The sequence below is a fragment of the Dreissena polymorpha genome, chromosome 7 (assembly GCF_020536995.1).
Source record: "Dreissena polymorpha isolate Duluth1 chromosome 7, UMN_Dpol_1.0, whole genome shotgun sequence".
NCBI lineage: Eukaryota > Metazoa > Mollusca > Bivalvia > Myida > Dreissenidae > Dreissena > Dreissena polymorpha.
The window spans coordinates 45,227,318-45,250,375 of record NC_068361.1 but is presented as its reverse complement, the minus strand read 5'-3'; the positions used below and the strand labels follow the sequence as shown (position 1 = coordinate 45,250,375).

At 38.0% G+C, this 23,058-nt stretch overlaps 1 protein-coding gene across 1 annotated transcript in view; it reads left to right on the top strand.

The window, feature by feature from the left end:
* The window catches only part of LOC127839219 (uncharacterized), a 55,619-nt gene extending 33,033 nt beyond the window's left edge, over positions 1-22,586 (top strand). The window contains exons 6-14 of the mRNA XM_052367501.1: positions 2,751-2,878; positions 3,603-3,784; positions 4,291-4,401; positions 7,859-8,053; positions 12,963-13,200; positions 15,530-15,644; positions 16,945-17,130; positions 17,324-18,096; positions 22,078-22,586. Of these exons, the coding sequence (XP_052223461.1) occupies positions 2,751-2,878; positions 3,603-3,784; positions 4,291-4,401; positions 7,859-8,053; positions 12,963-13,200; positions 15,530-15,644; positions 16,945-17,130; positions 17,324-18,096; positions 22,078-22,311 (2,162 nt within the window). The 3' untranslated portion in view covers positions 22,312-22,586. The remainder of the gene's footprint in view (positions 1-2,750; positions 2,879-3,602; positions 3,785-4,290; positions 4,402-7,858; positions 8,054-12,962; positions 13,201-15,529; positions 15,645-16,944; positions 17,131-17,323; positions 18,097-22,077) is intronic.
* Positions 22,587-23,058: the final 472 nt, after the last annotated feature.

The window sequence follows — 23,058 nt, the reverse complement described above, 5'->3', positions numbered from 1 at the left end:
GCCGTAATGCTTCAGTTTCACAGCCAGGTGTTCGTGTGCGACCATTTCGAACGCTTTGCTAAAGTCGAGAAAGATGGCGTCTGTCTGCTCACGTTATCAAGAGCTGCCGAAAGATCATGTAAGGTCAGAAGAAGCTGTGTCTCACATTACCGGTGCTTTCGGAATCCATGCTGTGAGTCTGACGATATGTTCAGGTCTTCCATATGCTGCATTATCTGGCTGTGCATGATATGCTCCATGACTTCACAGCAGACTGAGGCGCGGAAGATAGGCCTGTAGTTGGCAAGTGTGCTTTTGTCGCCCTTCATGAATATGGGAGCCACCAATGCCTGCTTCCAGTCATCAGGCACGCAGGCTTGTGACAGAGAGGCCTGAAAGATGAGGGTCAACAAAGGTGAGAGTTCACTTGCAAATTCTTGAATGAACCTTGTAGGGATGGCATCAGGTCCTGTTGCCTTGTGTGGGTTCAGGTTCCACAAGAGTTTGTGTACGCCCTAAATTCCTATGTTGAAGGTTGCCATTGATGGGTATGGTGTTCCGCTCATCTTTGGAATGTTACTTGGGCCCTCTTCTGTGACTACACTTGCAAACTGCTCATTCCAGATTGCAGTCTTAGACATAGGGTCGTTATGCAGGAGACCTTCATGTTCAGGGGGGCAATACCACTGCTGTCACATCTTCCTGTTTTGATAAAGGAATACATCTTCTTAGGGTTGCGATCTTCAAATACAGTATCGCTGATGTATGTGTTGTATGCCCGTCTGCACTCGTATTGGACTCTCTTTTGCAGCTGTTTACATCGGGTAAGATCTTCTGGTTTCCCTGTATGTTTGGATCTCCTGAGGGCCCTCTTTTTTGTCTTGATAGGCACTTGATCTTTCGATTCACCCAGGGTTGGTTGTAACGTTTTGTTGCACATTTTGATGGAACATGTTTTTCTATGGTGTTAATACAGAACTGCTAAAATTCTTTCTAAAGAGTGTTGATGTATGTATCCGAGTAATGTCTGTTGAGGAATATGTCACGAAATTCGCCAATAGTTGAGTGAGTGGTAGCAAGGTCAGCATGGTTCCAAAGCAGAATCTTTCTTTGAGGTGGTTTGGATCAAGGAACACGTGTTGAGGCCTGCACAAATACAATGTCGTGGTCACTGACGCCTGGGACTGGCTTGATCTTCTCCAACCGTGATGGCCCATTTGTTATAAAGAGGTCGAGGATGTTGTTACCTTTTATTTGGAATGTTACGCACTGTTCTGCCCCTAAATCAGCAACGATGGCAAGAAATGTTTGGTTGGTCTTGTTAGAGTACGAGTTACCGTGGTATTGATATTGCAATCGATGTCTGGCAGGTTGGTGTCGCCAGCAATCCATATTATAGCATCTGATTACTGAACATACTTGAGCCTCGCTAATCAGGGACGACACGTCCCGCCTAAATTGGATTTGTGCTAAGAAGAAACTTTATATAAACGAAAATATTATTTAAAGTGTCCTCCCTGATTAGCTTGTGTAGACTGAGAAAGATAATCTGGGAAGACACTTTACGCACATCAATTTAACCCCCTTTTCACAGAGTGAGGCTTATTCTGGGTTTTTCCTGTTACATCAACCTAACGGTGTATGGTCCAAGTCCCAGATTAGCTTAACATTCCGTTCGTCCTCTGACTTTGTATGTCTGCGCTCAATATGTAGGCACACCAGGAATAGGGGATTGAGCATGAACTGATAAAACTGTGGGTTCTGCTTAGCAGGTGCATATCAGATATAGAGATTATTTGTTCATGTCAGTGTAAGATCGTTTGTTATTTCACGAGTGATCATAGAAAATATATTATTTGTCTATGATCACGAGTGAAATAACAAACGATATTACACTGACATAATGAACACATTTGATGTTTCTTTTTATGCCCATTTTTCAAGAAAATATTTAACAACTGTTTCCCTTTCGCTGAGAAGTTACCCTTTTTTCGGAGTTTCTCCAATGTCGTGACTCAATACATTTCAAAACACAAAATGACGTCGTTAGTGTGTCGAAATGACGTCATTATACCATCGAAATTCTCCATTTAAACTCTTTTACAGTGTAAATAAACGTCGAAAAAGCATATAATTCAAAGAAAAATTGTTGGATTCGGTGGAATGTCGATTTTAATTCAGTCGTGATCATAGAAAATATACATACAATTATTTATGATAATCTAAAAATAGAAAAAGGAGTTCCGAAAATGTGTTCTATTCACCGTTGAAAAGAACAATTTGTTTATTTTCACTGTTGTTATTTCACTGCAGAAATGTCATATTTTATCATTAGATGTAAAAGAAATAATAGTTCCTTAGAAGAGCCCAAATCTTCTTGGGTCAATGAATCATTGTGTTTTTGATTTCCGACCAGCGATCCAGAGGTGACGGGTTGATCCACAATGTGTTTTTCTTTTTTAATCTCCCTAATGACACCACATAATTATTCTATCTCTCGAGAACAATCACAATGATACACGTTGGTATCTGCTAAACATAAGTATAACAGATAAAATAGTTTTGCTCCCAAGCCCAAATGCATTTTGGATTTGAGAGATCAAGGTGGCTTTTTCTGCGAGTTATCTCTCATGAATAAGAACACGTTCCGTAACGCCGCCGTGGTCACTTATAAAACTGCGGTATATTCTTAATATTTGCATATCACATAAAATAAGTGTGCACCTTATCCCACAATGCGCGTTTGATTTCACTGTTTCATTATTTCACAGGCCAGGGTGGAGCTTTTGGCGAGTTGGCCCTCGTGAACAAGGACACGTTTCGTAACGCCACCGTGGTCACGGATGAAGACACGGATCTCATGGTGATCGACCAGGAACTCTTCGACAGGTCGTTAAAGGTCTGAACAAGCGCTCATATTACAAACTTTCATTAAGTCAATATTCTTACTCAACTTCAAGTTTTTTTTTGCAATATGTGTGCTGAGTTTGACAATAATGCTCAACTTGGTGTTTACATAAGTTTTGTTAGCTTTGAGTCTGACTAAAGTGATTGTATAAAACTTGATTATACAGGCCTACTTACAATCGAACTACTTTTCTGTACACACGGGACTACTTTATAGCGAACTATTTTTCCATTTAGGTTACATTCCACTAAATAATTCCGAAACTATTTATAAAGATTTCATTTTCTCCTCGGATTTAAAAGCGATTTAGCGATCACATCCAAGCATTTTGTGATTATTTTTTGTATTGTTTGTGTATATGCACCACTTTGGTGCATTTGATTGAGAATTACGTTGAAAGAAGAACGTTTGGATGCGTTCATTGGTGAACGGGGCTTTTGTCCAAATTTCACTTCCGGAACTTCGAAGTTGCTTGCCTTTGGGCGAATGTTACTTTCTTAAAAGTTCGTAAACCTTGTATTTTTGACAGAATTTATTGACAGAGGACACAGTTATTTTTAAAACCATACCGGTCTTACACCATTTGAAGTATATGAATTACAAGAACAATTCGAAAGATCGAAGTTTAATAATGGGGCCGTATGGGAAATGGAAACGGAGTTAGTATTATCAAAATTTTATGGGACTACATTAAACCGAACTATTTTCTCCGCAGGCGGAGCAAGAGGCAAAATACGCGGAGATCCGGGAATTCATCGAAACGAATTCTTTTTTCAAAGACATGAACGTGAAGTTGAAGAAGCTGCTAGAAATGAGCATCAGGAAGGAACGCTACATTTTCGACACTAACATTGTACGCCAGGGTGACCCTGTCGAGGGGTTGCATTTTATTATCAGGTATTAAAACAGCCCATGAAAGTAATTGGACGCATTTTGTGTAAGATGTTTAACATTTTTTTCATTTTTCAGTCAATAAAGAATGATGTCGAATAAGCAATAATGTTTTAATTCATCATCGCACCTCTTTTTGTTCCGTACATCTCAAACTTATTTTCGGCATCTGGAATCCTTGCATACCCCGGAATATATTATTTTCGGACAAACATGAACATAATTTGCCCTCAGAAGGTGAAAACGTTTGAATGAGAATACCTTACCAATATTCTGTTTACGCAACGGCAGAGCCAATATCTTCATCCAGAATTCTTTACATAATTGTTTTATGGAAAAATCATGAAAGTCTTGCCCTTATTAAGTTTAAACGTTTTAGCAAGAAATCAATAACAATATTATCTTTCCGAAGAGGAGCGTAATATTTTCGACATATATGTCATACCACCCCAAGAGTGAAAACATTTAAAATCATTTGGTAAAACTGCCTTACCAATGTTCTGTTCCCGCAGCGGAAGTGCCAACATCATCATCCAGCCTAAGAAGCATCCGGGCCAGTACCCGCAACTATGGCCCTTCGAGGCGGGCGTCGACCAGATAGCCATGGAGTTCGAGCATCTCCGGTAAGCCAGGGGATAGTACTGAAGTCCGCACTGGCTAATCAGGGGCGACACTTACCGCCTTAAATGTATTTTCGTTAAGGAGAGACTTCTTTAAAACGGAAAATACCATTGAAGCGGGCAGTGTCTGCCCTGGGACTCACATGCATTACATCCCGTTTTCACAGAACGCGATCCCAAAATAATTGCGTCCAGTAGCACCTGTTGCCATTCGAGGCAGACGTCGACCAGAAAGCCATGGAGTTTAAGCACTTTTTGTAATAAAGACTAAATTGGTCGTTGCCGTCTTAGATAATACTTAAAGTATACTATAACGTACCCGGGGTACTGAACATATACTAAAAAGTACCATGGAGAATAATTGGATGCCTTTAAGCGTATATACCGTCCCCAGGGTTTCTTGTAGTACACTTAGAGTACCCAGGCTGCTTTTAAGTTGTACCTGAGCAGACAACAATCATAGGCGCGTTAGCAAGGGGACACAAGTAGACCGTGAAGTTATCGGAAATGATAACTGAGCCTCGATCTGTGTAACGGGGTTAAATGTGCGTAAACTGTCGTCTCAGATTAGCCTGTGTAGTCAACGCAGGCTGATCCGGGAGTCACTTTCCGTCTGTATTGTTTGTTTTTTCGTACAAAGGAAATATCTTATTAGCGGAATCTAATTACAGCGAAAAGCATAGCCCCTGATAAGCCCGTGCGGACTTACCTAACAGGACAATCTGGGTTTACAGCATGCGAAATGAATTTTGACCCGTTTTCGCAGACCGAAAAATGTTTATAGATAAAGCAATATATCACTGAAATACCTCATAAACTTTGGAATACGCACATGCTAGCCTGATAACCGCCAAGAAAATAATGGTCCACAGCGGTGTTATCCATCCACTCATCTCAAAACAGTGACATAAAGTAACTCAAATAGAGAAGTCGAGGGTGCCACCTTAACGTAGTAAGCTTGATGTAAGTTAATTATGGATAAAATCATAAAAAATGTCAATCTCAAATCAATTTTTGCTGACAAAGATAATTTCATGGTCGTAGTTTTATATGCAATAATTAGATGTACATCAATGTAATTATCTATGGTGATGATCTAATATTAAATCAATACATGCACATCGGTTAAGTAATACACATTTGTATGTTTAGATTTATGCAATTTACGCACTTTTGATAGACCATCTTCTTTGCAATGATCAAAACGTTTTGTTGAATCATGTTATAATACAATTATTTCATAAACAAGCGAACGAAGGAGAAAATAGTAAGTTTTGCAATTGAAAGCAACTTTCCATAAATGAGAAACGGGATTGGTAGCGCTATTTTTACAGTGAATTTATTATTTTAAACAACAAGAATAAAAAAGAAAAATGGTCTTGCACTTCGCTTGATGTTTGCATTTGTATTTTCATAGAATGCTCTATTTTGCTCAAAAAAACATGATTTGTATGTTTCAATGGCAAGTTGCTTTCATTCGCAGAGTTTAGTATAGATTTTTGTTTATAAGATACTTTTGTGTTATTATAATTATTTATAAGATACTATTTTGGTATTATAATTATTTAGTGCTTAACATTGCACATACCATGTTTTAATTTGTGCATGTTTATAAGTTTTAGAAGACAGCACACAATAATGTCCACCGCTTGGAACCAAATAATTTAGTTGTACAGTGGGTGTAATCACGTGATAGTCAAGATGGTGACGTCAGTTCCGAGGTATTTTTCGACGTTTTATATCATAAATACTTGTTTTAATTTGTTAATGACTCACACGTTCTAGCCATATCTAGCCATACCAGCAAGAAAGTTACTTGCGTTTATTTCATATCAATATGCGCCTTATATCTCGACTTTACTCGCTGCAAAATTTTTAGGCGCGATAACCAAATTAACCACTAAGAAAATTCGCGGGAAGTAAAGTCGAGATATACAGCGAATTTTATGAAGAAACTAATGCGTATCATCTTTTACAGATATGGCTGGAAAGTGATAGTCATTTAAAATTAAACAAAAGTAATAAAGTGTATAAATCGGCGAAAAATAACAGTTTTGGCATGGACGTCGCCACCTTGACTATCACGTGATTACCTCCTCTGGTTATAGAAGCACACACTATAGTGTCCTATTCAAATTCATGACTTCCTTAAAACGTTTGTTTGTCTTTTTTTTAAATTAGTGTTTATTTATTTTAAAATAGAGGTAAATGATATGTTTGCAGTGACGCTGTGTGTGTGTTATTTTTTCAAAGAAACGCTTACCTTTTAAGATTTGCACATATGAAGTATTTTTTATTTCTTTTTATTTAATAGTGTTTTTTTAAAACGTATTTGGTTGGTTTTTAACCAAGTGCGTGTTAGATCCAAATGGTTTTTATCCTTAAAGACGTATTTTGACTTCAGCCTTTTAACATAAAAAAAAATCATATATCTAGCACAAAACGAAAAAGTAATGTAAAGGCTAGTTTTAAAGATTTTTTTCCGAAAAAATAGGTTAAAGATTATAAATGGCACAATATAAAACGTATTATATAAAGAGCGATGTTTAATTAAGCTTTTCTTTAGAACATACCGGAGTGATAATTAATCGCCCATTATTTAACATTGAATAAATACTTAGTGTATTAACCTTTAATTCACAAATCATATATCTTATATTTGTATTATAATTTTCAGCAAACTTCCGGATGTTGTTTTGCTTTACTGGTCGATAGACTAGATAGATAAACAAAACTTTTGTATGGGCCTTCCTCTGTGAAAAGGGGGTGAAATGCATGTACGTAAAGTGCCAGTCCGCACTGCCTAATATGCGAAGCCACTTTCCCAGCAACTGTTTTTTTTTCCTAAAAGTAGGCTCCCTTAAAAGTAACATAAATACTCAAATTCAACGAATAATTCGCAAAATATTTCGTAAAATAAAGTTTAACCATACAATACAGTGTTTATTTAAGCAATAGCCGAAATTTCGAATCTATATGTGGTGTGGTAACATAGATTTAACGAGATACACCATGCATGTTTTTTTTTTCTGCGACAATATGTTCCATGTTAATTTCCCGCCACGATATCCGAACATTTACGAGCGAACACGAGATTGGCTTAGAGCAGCGCCTAAGAACGACGTATTCTTGAGAGGTAAGTCGTGCTTCCGAAGCTGCCGAAGCCAATCTCGCGTCTAGCTTTGACATTTTAGCTATTGCTATAAGGAACATCTATTTTTTATGTGTTAACTTCATGTTTCGAAATATTGAACAAAATATTCGTTTATTGTGAGTGTTTATGGGCTTTTAAACGAAAACTACCATAAAAGCGGTAAGTGTTGTCCCTTATTTTCCTGTGCGGGCTGCGCAGGGTCATCTGGGGTGATTCTGTACGAACATGCATTATGTCCCTTTTTCCTGTAGCTAGGCTCATACTAAAAAACAACAAATCTAATCACAACCATGTGCTCATACTCAGCGAAGCGCGTCGCGCTGCGATCCTCCGGAAGTACGAGGATCCGTCCGTGTGGGACACGAAACCGGAAGACCTGGTGATCCGCAGAGAGCAGGGGTACGCCGCCATCGAGAAGCACATGAAGGAGAGCCACATAAATCTGTGTTCTGTGCAGAGCAAGGAGGTGCTGGGGGATATCGAGACTCTCTGTAATCTGGGGTTAGTTTTACAGCGCCATTATAATAGTCTGGTAGGAATATGGGCTCAAATCTGTGTTCTGTGCAGAGCAAGGAGGTGATGGGGGATATCGAGACGCTCTTAAATCTGGGGGTAGTTTTAGAGCGCCATTTTAATAGTCTATTAGGAATATGGGCTCAAATCTGTGTTCTGTGCAGAGCAAGGAGGTGCTGGGAGATATCGAGACGCTCTTGAATCTGGGGTTAGTTTTACAGCGCGATTAAAATAGTCTTGTAGGAATATGGGCTCAAATCTTTGTTCTGTGCAGATCAAGGAGGTGCTGGGGGATTTTGAGACGCTCTTGAATCTGGGGTTAGTTTTACAGCGCCATTATAATAGTCTGGTAGGAATATGGGCTCAAATATGTGTTCTATGCAGAGAAAGGAGGTGCTGGGGGATATCGAGACACTCTTAAATCTGGGGTTAGTTTTACAGCGCCATTATAATAGTCTGGTAGAAATATTGGCTCTAATCTGAGTTCTTAGCAGAACAAGGCGTGCTGTAAAATATAGAGATTCTCTTGAATCTGGGGTTAGTTTTATAGTGCCATTATAATAGTCTGGTTGGAATATGGGCTCATATCTGTGTTCTGTGCAGAGCAAGGAGGTGCTAGGAGATATCGAAACGCTCTTTAATCTGGGGTTAGTTTTACAGCGCCATTGTAATAGTCTTGTAGGAATATGAGCTCAAATATGTGTTCTGTGCAGATTAAGGAGATGCTGGAAGATATCGAGACTCTCTTAAATCTGGGGTTAGTTTTATAGCGCCATTATAATAGTCTGGTAGGAATATGGGCTCAAATCTGTGTTCTGTGCAGATCAAGGAGGTGCTGGGGTATATCGAGACTCTCTTGAATCTGGAGTTAGTTTTACAGCGCCATCATAATAGTCTTGTAGGAATATGGGCTCAAATCTGTGTTCTGTGCAGAGGAAGGAGGTGATGGGGGATATTCAAACTCTTTTGAATCTGGGGTAGTTTTACAGCGCAATTTTTATAGTTTTGTAGGAATATGGGCTCAAATCTGTGTTCTGTGCAGAGCAAGGAGGTGCTGGGGGATATCGAGACGCTCTTGAATCTGGGGTTAGTTTTACAGCGCCATTATAATAGTCTGGTAGGAATATGGGCTCAAATCTGTGTTCTTAGCAGAGCAATGGGGTGCTGGGGGATATCGAGACGCTCTTGAATCTGGGACTTGTTTTACAGCGCCATTATAATAGTCTGGTAAGAATATGGGCTCAAATCTGTGTTCTGTGCAGAGCAAGGAGGTGCTTGGAGATATCGAGACGCTCTTGAATCTGGGGTTAGTTTTACAGCGCCATTATAATAGTCTGGTAGGAATATGGGCTCAAATCTGTGTTCTTAGCAGAGCAAGGAGGTGCTGGGAGATATCGACACGCTCTTGAATCTGGGCTTAGTTTTACAGCGCCATTATAATAGTCTAGTAGGAATATGGGCTCAAATCTGTGTTCTTAGCAGAACAAGGAGGTGCTGGGAGATATCGAGACGCTCTTGAATCTGGGGTTAGTTTTACGACGCTATTATAATAGTCTGGTAGGAATATGGGCTCAAATCTGTGTTCTGTGCAGAGCAAGGAGGTGCTGGGAGATATAGAGACGCTCCTAAATCTGGGGTTAGTTTTACAGCGCCATTATAATAGTCTGGTATGAATATGGGCTCAAACCTTTGTTATGTTCAGAGCAATGAGGTGCTGGGGGATATCGAGACGCTCTTGAATCTGGGGTTAGTTTTACGGCGCTTTTATAATAATCTGATAGGAATATGGCGTCATATATGTGTTCTTAGCAGAGCAAGGAGGTGCGGGGGGATATCGAGACTCATTTGAATCTGGGGTTAGTTTTACAGCGCCATTTTAATAGTCTTGTAGGAATATGGGCTCAAATCTGTGTTCTGTGCAGAACAAAGAGGTGCTGGGAGATATCGAGATGCTCTTGAATCGGGGGTTAGTTTTGCAGCGGCGCCATAATAATAGTCTGGTAGGAATATGGGCTCAAGTCTGTGTTCTGTGCAGAGCAAGGAGGTGATGGGGGATATAGAGACGCTCTTGAATCTGGGGTTAGTTTTACAGCGCCATTATTATAGTCTGGTAGGAAAATGGGCTCAAATCTATATTCTTAGCAGAGAAAGGAGATGCTGGGAGATTTCGAGACGCTTTTGAATCTGGGGTTAGTTTTACAGCGCCATTCTAATAGCTTCTAGAATGTCGGTTCGAATCTGTGTTCTTAGCAGAACAAAGATGTGCTGTGGGATATCTAGACTCTCATAAATATGGGGTTAGTTTTACAGCGCCATTATAATAGTTTGGTTGGAATATGGACTCAAATCTGTGTTCTGTGCAGAGCAAGGAGTTGTTGGATGATACCGATACGCTCTTGAATCTGGGGTTAGTTTTACAGCGCCATTATAATAGTCTGGTAGGAATATGGGCTCAAATTTGTGTTCTTAGCAGAGCAAGGAGGTGCTGGGAGATATCGAGACGCTCCTGAATCTGGGGTTAGTTTTACAGAGCTATTATAATAGTCTGGTAGGAATATGGGCTCAAATCTGTGTTCTTAGCAGAGCAAGGAGGTGCTGGGAGATATCGAGGCGCTCTTGAATCTGGGGTTAGTTTTACAGCGTCATTATAATAGTCTTGTGAAAATATGGGCTCAAATCTGTGTTCTTAGCAGAGCAAGGAGGTGCTGGGAGATATCGAGACGCTCTTGAATCTGGGGTTAGTTTTACGACGCCATTATAATAGTCTGGTAGGAATATGGGCTCAAATCTGTGTTCTTAGCAGAGCAAGGAGGTGCTGGGAGATATCGAGACGCTCTTGAATCTGGGGTTAGTTTTACAGCGCCATTATAATAGTCTGGTAGGAATATGGGCTCAAATCTGTGTTCTTAGCAGAGCAAGGAGGTGCTGGGAGATATCGACACGCTCTTGAATCTGGGCTTAGTTTTACAGCGCCATTATAATAGTCTAGTAGGAATATGGGCTCAAATCTGTGTTCTTAGCAGAACAAGGAGGTGCTGGGAGATATCGAGACGCTCTTGAATCTGGGGTTAGTTTTACGACGCTATTATAATAGTCTGGTAGGAATATGGGCTCAAATCTGTGTTCTGTGCAGAGCAAGGAGGTGCTGGGAGATATAGAGACGCTCCTAAATCTGGGGTTAGTTTTACAGCGCCATTATAATAGTCTGGTATGAATATGGGCTCAAACCTTTGTTATGTTCAGAGCAATGAGGTGCTGGGGGATATCGAGATGCTCTTGAATCTGGGGTTAGTTTTACGGCGCTTTTATAATAATCTGATAGGAATATGGCGTCATATATGTGTTCTTAGCAGAGCAAGGAGGTGCTGGGGGATATCGAGACTCATTTGAATCTGGGGTTAGTTTTACAGCGCCATTTTAATAGTCTTGTAGGAATATGGGCTCAAATCTGTGTTCTGTGCAGAACAAAGAGGTGCTGGGAGATATCGATATGCTCTTGAATCGGGGGTTAGTTTTGCAGCGGCGCCATAATAATAGTCTGATAGGAATATGGGCTCAAGTCTGTGTTCTGTGCATAGCAAGGAGGTGATGGGGGATATAGAGACGCTTGTGAATCTGGGGTTAGTTTTACAGCGCCATTATTATAGTCTGGTAGGAAAATGGGCTCAAATCTATATTCTTAGCAGAGAAAGGAGATGCTGGGAGATTTCGAGACGCTTTTGAATCTGGGGTTAGTTTTACAGCGCCATTCTAATAGCTTTGTAGGAATGTCGGTTCAAATCTGTGTTCTTAGCAGAACAAAGATGTGCTGTGGGATATCTAGACTCTCATAAATATGGGGTTAGTTTTACAGCGCCATTATAATAGTTTGGTTGGAATATTGACTCAAATCTGTGTTCTGTGCAGAGCAAGGAGTTGTTGGATGATACCGATACGCTCTTGAATCTGGGGTTAGTTTTACAGCGCCATTATAATAGTCTGGTAGGAATATGGGCTCAAATTTGTGTTCTTAGCAGAGCAAGGAGGTGCTGGGAGATATCGAGACGCTCCTGAATCTGGGGTTAGTTTTACAGAGCTATTATAATAGTCTGGTAGGAATATGGGCTCAAATCTGTGTTCTTAGCAGAGCAAGGAGGTGCTGGGAGATATCGAGGCGCTCTTGAATCTGGGGTTAGTTTTACAGCGCCATTATAATAGTCTTGTGAAAATATGGGCTCAAATCTGTGTTCTTAGCAGAGCAAGGAGGTGCTGGGAGATATCGAGACGCTCTTGAATCTGGGGTTAGTTTTACGACGCCATTATAATAGTCTGGTAGGAATATGGGCTCAAATCTGTGTTCTTAGCAGAGCAAGGAGGTGCTGGGAGATATCGAGACGCTCTTGAATCTGGGGTTAGTTTTACGACGCCATTATAATGGCCTGGTAGGAATATGGGCTCAAATCTGTGTTCTACGCAGAGCAAGGAGGTGCTGGAAGATGTCGAGACGCTCTTGAATCTGGGGTTAGTTTTACGACGCCATTATAATAGTCCTGTAGGAACGGGGCTCACATCTGTAATAGAGCGCTCGTCTTAAAGGCTTTTTGATTAATTTCTCAAATGAGATTTTGTATTTTGACGATGTCAGTCCTGTAGCTAGTTCACGCAATATTTCCATATCAACAAAATTACTAGTTTTATGTGTGTAGCCATCTCATGTAATGTTAAAGGCGTTATTGATAGTTAACTTGAGGACCGTTCATATAATCTCCATAACAAACAACAACAGGTGATTCTAGTCCTACCCAGAACACGGGCTTGGCAGTGTGTAAATAGCCGTAGATCTGTAATAAGCCTTTAATTTTTGACTCAACTAGAACTTAAAGAAATAAGTTAGAAACTAGCAGCGTTCCCTATTTAGGACGTACGTTCAGACGGTCCGATGTACGGCCGACACGCAATGCTTCGTGCTCGATACGAAGAACTTCGAGCGCCTAGTTTCCAACCGCAAGGCGAATCCGATAACCATGGATATCATGCGCGTGCACGTCAAGAACAAGCTGCGCATGCGCATGCAGATGAAGCAGGCTGACCTTATTCCGTTGCTTGGATACATGCACCATAAAATCACCGAGCAAATGCTGCCGCAGACGAAAAAGGTGAATTAGCAACAATATAATAATTCGTTTATTTATACAATTTTGTGAAAAGAATCGTTGTGTATTCACACTCGTTATATGACCATCTGATTTTTTATAAATGTTTAAATGGATAATCTAAAGACCGGATGAGAAATTAAGTCTAATTTTAAGTTCGATGTTTTCCATGATGCAAAGATTTTAAGATTTTTTATGTTTGCTGAAACAATATGTTGTTTATGATTCTTTGGAAAAAAAAACGTAAACAAAATGAAAGTTATTTGTTTTGTTATCCACTCTATCTGACCATATAGGTCATCTTGCGTGGATACTTAAGTCTAATAGGAACGGTAGCTCAATAAGTATGATTAGAACTTTGTTTTCAATATACTGATGATGGTGTACATTGTCTTGGGTAAAAGAAAATCTGTGTTCGAACAACATGTTTTGTTCCCATGGAATCTAAATCCAAGATGGAAACAACAAGGCCGCAAAAACAATCTACAAGATACCTTGTTTTCACAAATGACACAAACGCGATTTATTTTCCACGAGTTTGGTTATCTTTTTAATTGAAGTAAGTGCTAACATTTTATTTTAATAAATACGTTTTTTTGTGAAAGAGAGAAATTAAATGCGAGAATATGACTGCATACATAAACATTGGCTACAGAAAACGTGTTTTTTGTCTATGACATGTTTCAATTTGTTCCTGAAACAGTTTATAATCTTACCAACTGCATTTATACACAAGTTTGAGACTAAGTGATATAATATTTAATGTGTATATGATCCATAATTTGATATATAAGACATGAAAAGTTGGTGGGGTAAATAAAAAACCGGAAGAAATGCTCAATGTGCGTTCTGATATATTTTGAGATATTGTACCTTTTTTAAACTTGCTATGTTTATGTATGAGGACGTTTTGGATACTGAAAAGTGCATGCACATTGTTTATTATTAGAAAATACATTTCACTTAATGATAATGGTATTGTTTATGTTTAAATAGGACAAGATTGATTATTTATCCAAAAAGGTACAGCATTAAATTCTCTCACATTGTGCAATTAACACACACGGTTATAATATATCACATATATTGTCAAATAAAATTTCTGGTTAAAGTTATTTTTAAGATATACATACACAACCAAGCTTTGTAATTCGGCCTGTTTACCTGTTAAGGTATATGATGCTATACACCAAAAGACTTTTGATAAAGACCAGAGGTAGTTGATACTCGTTTTGTTTTAACTTCAGCGTGCCTAAGATGGTTACAGTTTTGGTACTCTGGTATGTTAGTGTATTTAACCATTTAGTAGATAAATGGTAATTAAATGGTAATTAAATGGAAATTAAATTTAAATGCATATTATTTCATATCTGTTTGATTTTACAAATGGTGATATGAGGTTAATTTGCACTAAATTGTTAAACGTATAAATGGACCACGTGTGAGGTTTTGAGCACATTAAAACCGGTTTAAAACCCCAATTCTAAGCATCGACCGTTCCAAGGCGGTGACCCCACGTTTGCTCATTGTGTGTGTGTTTGTTGCGTATGTGTGAATTTTACAACATTTGTTTGCTTCCTCCTTATTTGGATAATGGGTTCTTGAACAAATAAAGAACCGAATTGTATAATAAGGTTTTTCACCTGCAGATGAAGCGGATGGCTTATTTTTGAAGATTTCTTAAGTGGCTCACAAGGGAATATTTAAGAATACTACAAACAAACCGGTTAACTAAATATTCTCCCACATGTTATGTGTAAAACGGTTTATTCAATCTCGACAATTTAAAGATTATTTTTAACTTAATTTTCTTCAATATTTTATACATAAACCGCGAAACATAATCTTAACGACATTTTAATATGAACCGGTTTATATTTTATATATGAATCGGTTAACATAATTTTTATCAATATTTGTATATATAAACTGGTAAACATCATGTTAATCGCCATTGTGACAGTAAACGGGTAAACATTATCATCACAGACATGTTTTCATTCGAAAGGTATCGTAATCGAATTTGAACACATTCACCGGAAGACCGAAACTTAATAGAAATTTTGCCTTTTCATTGATAGACATAATCTTAATTGAAATTTCGAATCGAAAGGGGTCGCATTAACGTAGTGGATGTGGTCTCCGTCTAGCGAGCGGGAGGTCACGGGTGCGATCTCAAAAGCGGGAGCTTTCTTTAGATCTTTTCGAAAGAAAACCTAGTACTTGTAATTACCAGAAAACGGACTCAATAACGTTTCAAAAAGCCTGAGTTTGCGATGCAATTAAGCTTAAATAAATATGTTGACATTGACATACACATTCTCGTATTCAGGTGGAACCATTTAAAACATCGAAGTCCGTACCGGATGTGGAGGAGGAGATGCAGCACCTGCTTCAGTACTTCCGGGAGGGAAAGGAAGTCATGCTTCTCAAACCAATTGTGCCTGGTAAATAGTTTAATTAAGATTTCGGCAGTATATGTACGTGCGATCCGTGTTGTGTTTGTTTATGGAGCGTTGTTGACAGGGCGGCGTTGGACATGAGTATCAATTTGAACAGTCAATTTATTTAGTGCGCTTAAATTACTTAAAATTGCTGTTCATATGTTTTGTGTGCATAACATCGAACAAACAACAACCACATTACTTTTCATTATAATTCTAAAGCACATTTTTATAAACACTTTTCATCGGCATGAATGTTAATGGTCATTGGTCCAGTTGTTCCATTAACGAAGAGAACGAAGTCTCAAGAAATTATTGATTGATTCAGGTTTTATATCCTGATTACGATAGAGTGCTTAACACGTGACATTCAAGATGGCGACGTCAATGCCGAAACAAGTATTTTTCGCCGTTGAATACCCTTTATTACTTGTTTTTTTAATGTCCCTCACTTACTCACTCATATCAGCAACAACATTACTAGCGTTAATTTCGTATTAATATTGGTTCTATAATTCGACTTTTCTCGCCTCGAAATTTCTTAGCGGGATGACCTAATTATAGCTTCACTAAGAAAATTCGTAAAGATTTAAGTCGATATATATATAGCATAAAATTTAAACGGAATAAACGCTTTTCACTTTCTTAGTGATGTGGCCGGAAAGTGAACGGCATTACAAAAATTAACCAAAAGTAATAAAGGGTATAAAACAGCGAAATAAACCGGTCTCGGCATTGACGTCACCATCTTGTTTATCACGTAATTACCCCCTCTGTTTGACGCAAAAGAGGTATACTTGAATTATCATTGACGTGTTGTTGTTATTCTGTTCGTATGTTCCGCAGATCAAAACTTACGCGACTAAGTAGTCATACAGTTATCAACCCACATAAATTACATTTGCATGAAGTGTTTCTTCATATGATAGGAAGATTTGCATGCACGTATTATTATCCAACTGTATTTGACAGTATTTGACATGCTTCAAATAAATTTCCCTTTTCAACATAGAATTTTTATGACATTATAAGAATAACAACTTGAAACAAAATTTAATGCGTGTGCGTAAAGTGTCGTCCCAGATTAGCCTTGAAATCCACACAGGCTAATCAGGGAAGACACTTTCCGCTTTTACTGTATTTTTCGTTTTAAGGAAGACTTTGCTTGACGAACATCCAGTTTATTCGGAAAGAGTCGTCTCTGATTAGCCACTCTATGCACATGCAATTAACCCCTGTTTTATCGGAGCGCGACTTATTTTTATTTCACGTTTAAAAAAGATTAACGTTTGCAATCAAACAGGCGTCGTCTACTACCGGGAGCTTATGCACGAGAAGGCCAAAATCAGGGAGCAACAGAAGAAGGCATCTGGCAACGCTGACCCGCCGACAAGACGCAGAGTGATCAAGACGCAAAACAACCGGAAGCCGCGAAGTATCGCGCAAATTCGCGAATCCCTGCAGCAGATGATGGAGGCGGAAGTGATAGGTGCGTGTGCATAATTGTCTATGCAGCGATTACCATAAGTGTTATATCGGCGCGTGTGTTAAATCGGAGTCTGACATTTCGTTTGCTTGTTTTCCAGTTCTGTTAATCGAAAACTCGCAATCACCGTTTTTTGTTGTTCATGAAGAAATACTTATCTAATTTAACGTTGTTTAATTGTTGTTTTTCATTTCAGAAATGGAAACGAAGAAATTTAAGAAGAGAACCCCCAAACCTCAAAAGGCTAATAGCAGCGATCAACAGCTCAGCGTTAGAACCGTGCCCTCTAATACTCCGCGAACTTTAGTGAGTTCTTACAGTAATGTTTCCGAATCCCAAGCTTCGGTAAAACCAGGACTTATCGCTTTAATGCAGGCAGTGCGCAAAGCCGACACGGCTTCGGAGACGAGCGAAACATCGTCTATCGATTTACCAAAACATCTCACAGAGTTTAGAAACGAAAACAATAGTAACGGAAAGTCAAGCCACGTAGCCAGTGCTCATAAACCCGTCCCTCCAGTTTTTGTGACCGAGCTCTCGACCCATGAGATTAAGCTGCCGGCAATCCGCGAGGAGAAAACGCAAGAAGAGATAATACTCCGTGAAGGCAGTGCTAGTAAAATACTCTCCGAACGAACGCCTGATAACATGACAACGACACACCATAGAGAGAAAAATAATAACAGTAAAGCTTCAACTAAAGGTACCAAACATGCGAAGTCCAAAACCCACACAAGCGCGGACAATAAAGACAATGCGCCCATTGAAGGAACATTCGACATCTCCGAGGCTTCGACGTTTTCGAAAGAAAACGTTCCTAGCCTTCCGGCACTCGATGGTTCCCAGCTAAGCTTTAATCATGGCCAGGAATCAGCGAGGACGGAAGATACCAGTGGAAGCAACGTATCTCTGAACTGGAAGACCGCCATTAAGTTTGTGAACCAGAGGGTACAGGACAGGCTGACGAAGGTAACAGATTGTTTCCACCGTTTTTGAGTTACAGAATACTATTAACAATTGGTTAAAACGCCCTGAAATTAGTATGCATCATTAAAAGAATGCGAGCATTTACTGGCAGCAGTGACGCTTGCAGTTGATTAGGTCTAACAAGTAATTTATTTCAATTATCATAAGCAAAATAATAATAGTATGTAGGTAGGTCACCTTTGAGTATATTTTATATACTGAAGAGTACCCGGGGTACTTTAAAGTAGCACCTTAGCCGACAATGGTCGATTGCGATGTATTACAAGTTTTTAATTTCATGTCTTAAATAAGAATAATGTGATGCGTGTACTGTTTACTCATCAGGTAGACATTGTGGTGAGTATGAACCCGTGCGCTACAAGGGTCGTTATAAATGTGGCTATATACTTCCTGTATGTTTCATAATGAGCGGTTATGTTCTTCCTGTATGTTTCATAATAAGTGGCTATATACTTCCTGTATGTTTTATAATGAGCGGTTATGTTCTTCCTGTATGCTTCATAATAAGTGGCTATATACTTCCTGTATGTTTCATAATAAGTGGCTATATACTTCCTGTATGTTTTATAATGAGCGGTTATGTTCTTCCTGTATGTTTCATAATAAGTGGCTATATACTTCCTGTATGTTTCATAATGAGTGGTTATGTTCTTCCCGTATGTTTCATAATAAGTGGCTATATACTTCCTGTATGTTTCATAATAAGTGGCTATATACTTCCTGTATGTTTCATATTAAGTGGCTATATACTTCCTGTATGTTTCATAATAAGTGGCTATATACTTCCTGTATATTTCATAATAAGTGGCTATATACATCCTGTATGTTTCATAATAAGTGGCTATATAGTTCCTGTATGTTTCATAATGAGTGGTTATGTTCTTCCTGTATGTTTCATAATAAGTGGCTATATATTTCCTGTATGTTTCATATTAAGTGGCTATATACTTCCTGTATGTTTCATAATAAGTGGCTATATACTTCCTGTATGATTCATAATAAGTGGCTATATACTTCCTGTATATTTCATAATAAGTGGCTATATACATCCTGTATGTTTCATAATAAGTGGCTATATAGTTCCTGTATGTTTCATAATGAGTGGTTATGTTCTTCCTGTATGTTTCATAATAAGTGGCTATATATTTCCTGTATGTTTCATATTAAGTGGCTATATACTTCCTGTATGTTTCATTATTAGTGGCTATATACTTCCTGTATGTTTCATAATAAGTGCCTATATACTTCCTGTATGTTTCATAATAAGTGGGTATATACTTTCTGTATGTTTCATAATAAGTGGGTGTATACTTCCTGTATGTTTCATAATAAGTGGCTATATACTTCCTGTATGTTTCATAATAAGTGGCTATATACTTCCTGTATGTTTGATAATTAGTGGTTATATACTTCCTGTATGTTTCATAACGAGTCGTTATGTTCTTCCTGTATGTGTGAGCCTCGCTTTTGGATCACCGGGCTAAAAACATGCACGCAAAGTGTTGTCACAAATAAAGCTTAGCCGTCCGCACAGTAAAGACACTTTCAGATTTTATTTACTTTCGTATAAAGAAAGTCTTTTAAGATAAAATCGTGTGTATGTGGAAAGCGTCGACCCTGATAAGCCTGTGCAGTCCGCACAGTCTAACCTGAGACGAAAATGTACACACATGCATTAAGCCCAGTTTTTCCAGAACGGGTCGCATTTGTTTCTAAATTCAAAGGGACTTGTTCAAAGTTTCGTGTATTTTTGACGTTAGTCATGCGATGTCTTAACTTGTCAGATATACGCTTAAAACTTACTAAGATAAATAAGAACACTTTTATGTTGCTCTTACTAGTTTTTCGAACCAAGTCTCGAGAATAAATCAAACATAACCTTAAACACTAGGATGTTCCGTTTTTGAACTTCCATAATTATTGGATTGATCCGTGTTAGAAACGCTTAATAATGTTCAGAAAACTGGTTTACCATATATGTAATAACCGTTTTGTTATTTCGCTCGTTTATTTAATCTTTTTTTAATTCATTTAGAAAGTCTACGACTTATATTTAAAAATGGTTTATTAGTCAGTTTTGCAAACATGTGTGTTTGAATGCAGTATATATTGTGTAATCACGTTTATGTTTATGTTTGTGTGCATATACGTGTTTGCATACTCGTACTGTTTTTGTATAACTAACACACCTCATACCCAATGTTTTCACATCGAGTCAAACCGATCTCTGTTTTTTATCGTTAAGTATTATGGGAAATATGATTCGCTATTTTCAACTTCCAACGTGAAATCCCACAGTTACTTTTACCCTCAGTTTAAAGGGGCCTGTTCACGTTTTGTTAGACACAATTATATACAAATGTGAAACTTTCACACATTTTCCTTGAAGTAATGATATTCGTGAGGAATTAATAATACTAAACATTAACCATGCACTAACATATCCATTATATGCATTTTTTGACGATTTAAAAACCTGCAAATTATAAAGCGTTGCAACGCGAAACGATTGCATAATTTGGAGAGTTCAGTTGTTGTTGTTGTATTGTGTGATACTACGAGGATTGCTTATATAAAGTAAAATATACATCACTCCTCTTATGACCACGGATGGCCGAGTGTTCTAAGCGTTAGAGTTTTACTCCAGGGGTCAGTGGTTTGAGTCCCGTTGCGGGTTATTTTTTCTTATTTTAACTTTATTCTTGTTTTAATGGAGCTTTTTAGATCCAATGTTCACATGTATCAATATAAAGCATTTAATGACAAACTTAAAACATGCCAAAATCTTGACGAGCATTACGTCATGGAAGAGATACACACCGCTATTTTTTGGACTGATTCACAAATGTCAGTTGATGACGGACTAGTACCCAGTGTCGGGGGTTTAAATCCCATACTGGCCGAAAATAAATCACCAGCACTTTTATATATGCAGTGATTATTTATAGGCGTAGTTTAAAGGCAAATATTTCTGATGCGTTATGCGGCTTGTGTACCGGTTACAGTAATAAAGTGACGTCACTGTATTTCTATACAATTATCTCATTAACGAAAATTTAGTTAATTAATATTCCGATAAATTAGTTGTTTTATGGTTTAAATTGCGTGTATTAAGATTGCATACAAATTAATACCAATAATTGTAAACATATGGATTACATTTTTTTTCTTTTTCATAAAATTACATATATTAATAATGTAGTTTATTTTATTTTAACTAATTTCATTTTAAAATAAGTTTAAATCTTGAATAAATAAGCTTTTTTTTTATATTTTATGAATTTCCATGAGGTTAAAATAAAAAAAGCATATAGATCATATAAGTTTTTTCGACTTTGTTTGTCAAAGATTGTGTTTGATATATGTATGATGTACATTTAGCACACGTTATTAAAGATAGCATCCTATAACACCCTGCGATGATACGTTTTTATAAACAAGTTACTTGTCATGAAATACTTCATTATACGTCGACACATGTTCTGGCAAAAACACTTACGTATAAATTCGCGTTTTATAGTAAAATTATAGTTAAGGCTCGACTAAATGTGACTAAAAAAATTCTTTTATTTATTTACCAATAATACATCACGTCTTTCACGTGTACTGAGTATTGTTTTTACAAAGACGCAACATAACGGGAGCCATTTACCGTCAACATGTATGATTAATGTATGTATTATATCATATTAATAAGGTTATGATTTCCGTGCCAAATGCAACCATTCGAGCCATAATGACCAAGATCGATGTTGATTGCCAATGACAAAAGAGCTCACGTGATTTTATTCCGCATTATGATTGGACAAAAATATACTGACGTTTGGGTTAAACACCAGCAATTAACATAATTAACATGTTCAACATAAGTTTTATCGTAAACAAAAATATTAAATTAAAAGGCGTACAATAACATACAAAAATATGTTCATAACATTTAATCTATAATTTCGGTGTTTACAGGCATTACTGGAGGAAGAAACGCCATACAAGGATTTCTTGACGAGCGAACCGTCTTTGAAACTGCTCGAGAACCGGATACAAGCGTTCCACATCAAATACGGAATGGGACATAAAACGAAAAACCTACCGCCCCTGAAACGATACAAGCTCGACGTAAGATTTCGTACAATAATTATGTGTAGCTCTGGGAAAATGGCACTTAATGCATTTTCGCCAAGAGTCGCCTCAGATTAGTATATGCAGTCTGCACCGGATAATCAGGGACGAACCTTTCCGCTTTTTTGGAATTTTTTGTTAAATGGAAGTGTCTTCTTAGCGAAAATCCAGTTATTACGGAGAGTGTCGTCCCTGATCAGTATGTATAGATTGCACTGGCTAATCTGGCACGACACTTTAAGGGCATGTATTTAAGCATGTTTTGATTTATTCCTCTCCGAAAACAACGTTCGCAGCCCGTATGTGTCTTGATTGTCCGACAAAAAATATACTATTGTTCCACCCTTCAATCTGTGTTTCACGCGTTTTTTGATGTGATCCGCCTGCCTTATATCCATTCATTTTATCTTAACACTGTAAAATAAATTGGAACCGCAAAACATGTTACAATCAGTTTTTGGTAAGCCCGGTACCACATATTGGTACGTACTATCTAACCCCTCTTTTTTCGTGGAAGTGTATACGTGAAGTTATTTATTAGCCTGCCTGCCATAATGTTTTTTTCTTGTCATTGAACGTTAAAACTCATATTCTCCAGTATTTTACAACCAGTTATTGGTTTGATAATATTATGTCCGTCTGCCATATATAAAATGTACTACAACCGTTCGACGGCATAAGTATTTTACAAGCCATTATTAATTCGTCTGTCCGCCTTTTTATGAGTTTTATCTTCTATCCCCCTCCACAAAAAGTATGTTATGAGCACTCGTTTAATGCATTAACTATTGTACGGTCGTATACATCAATGACAAACATACACTT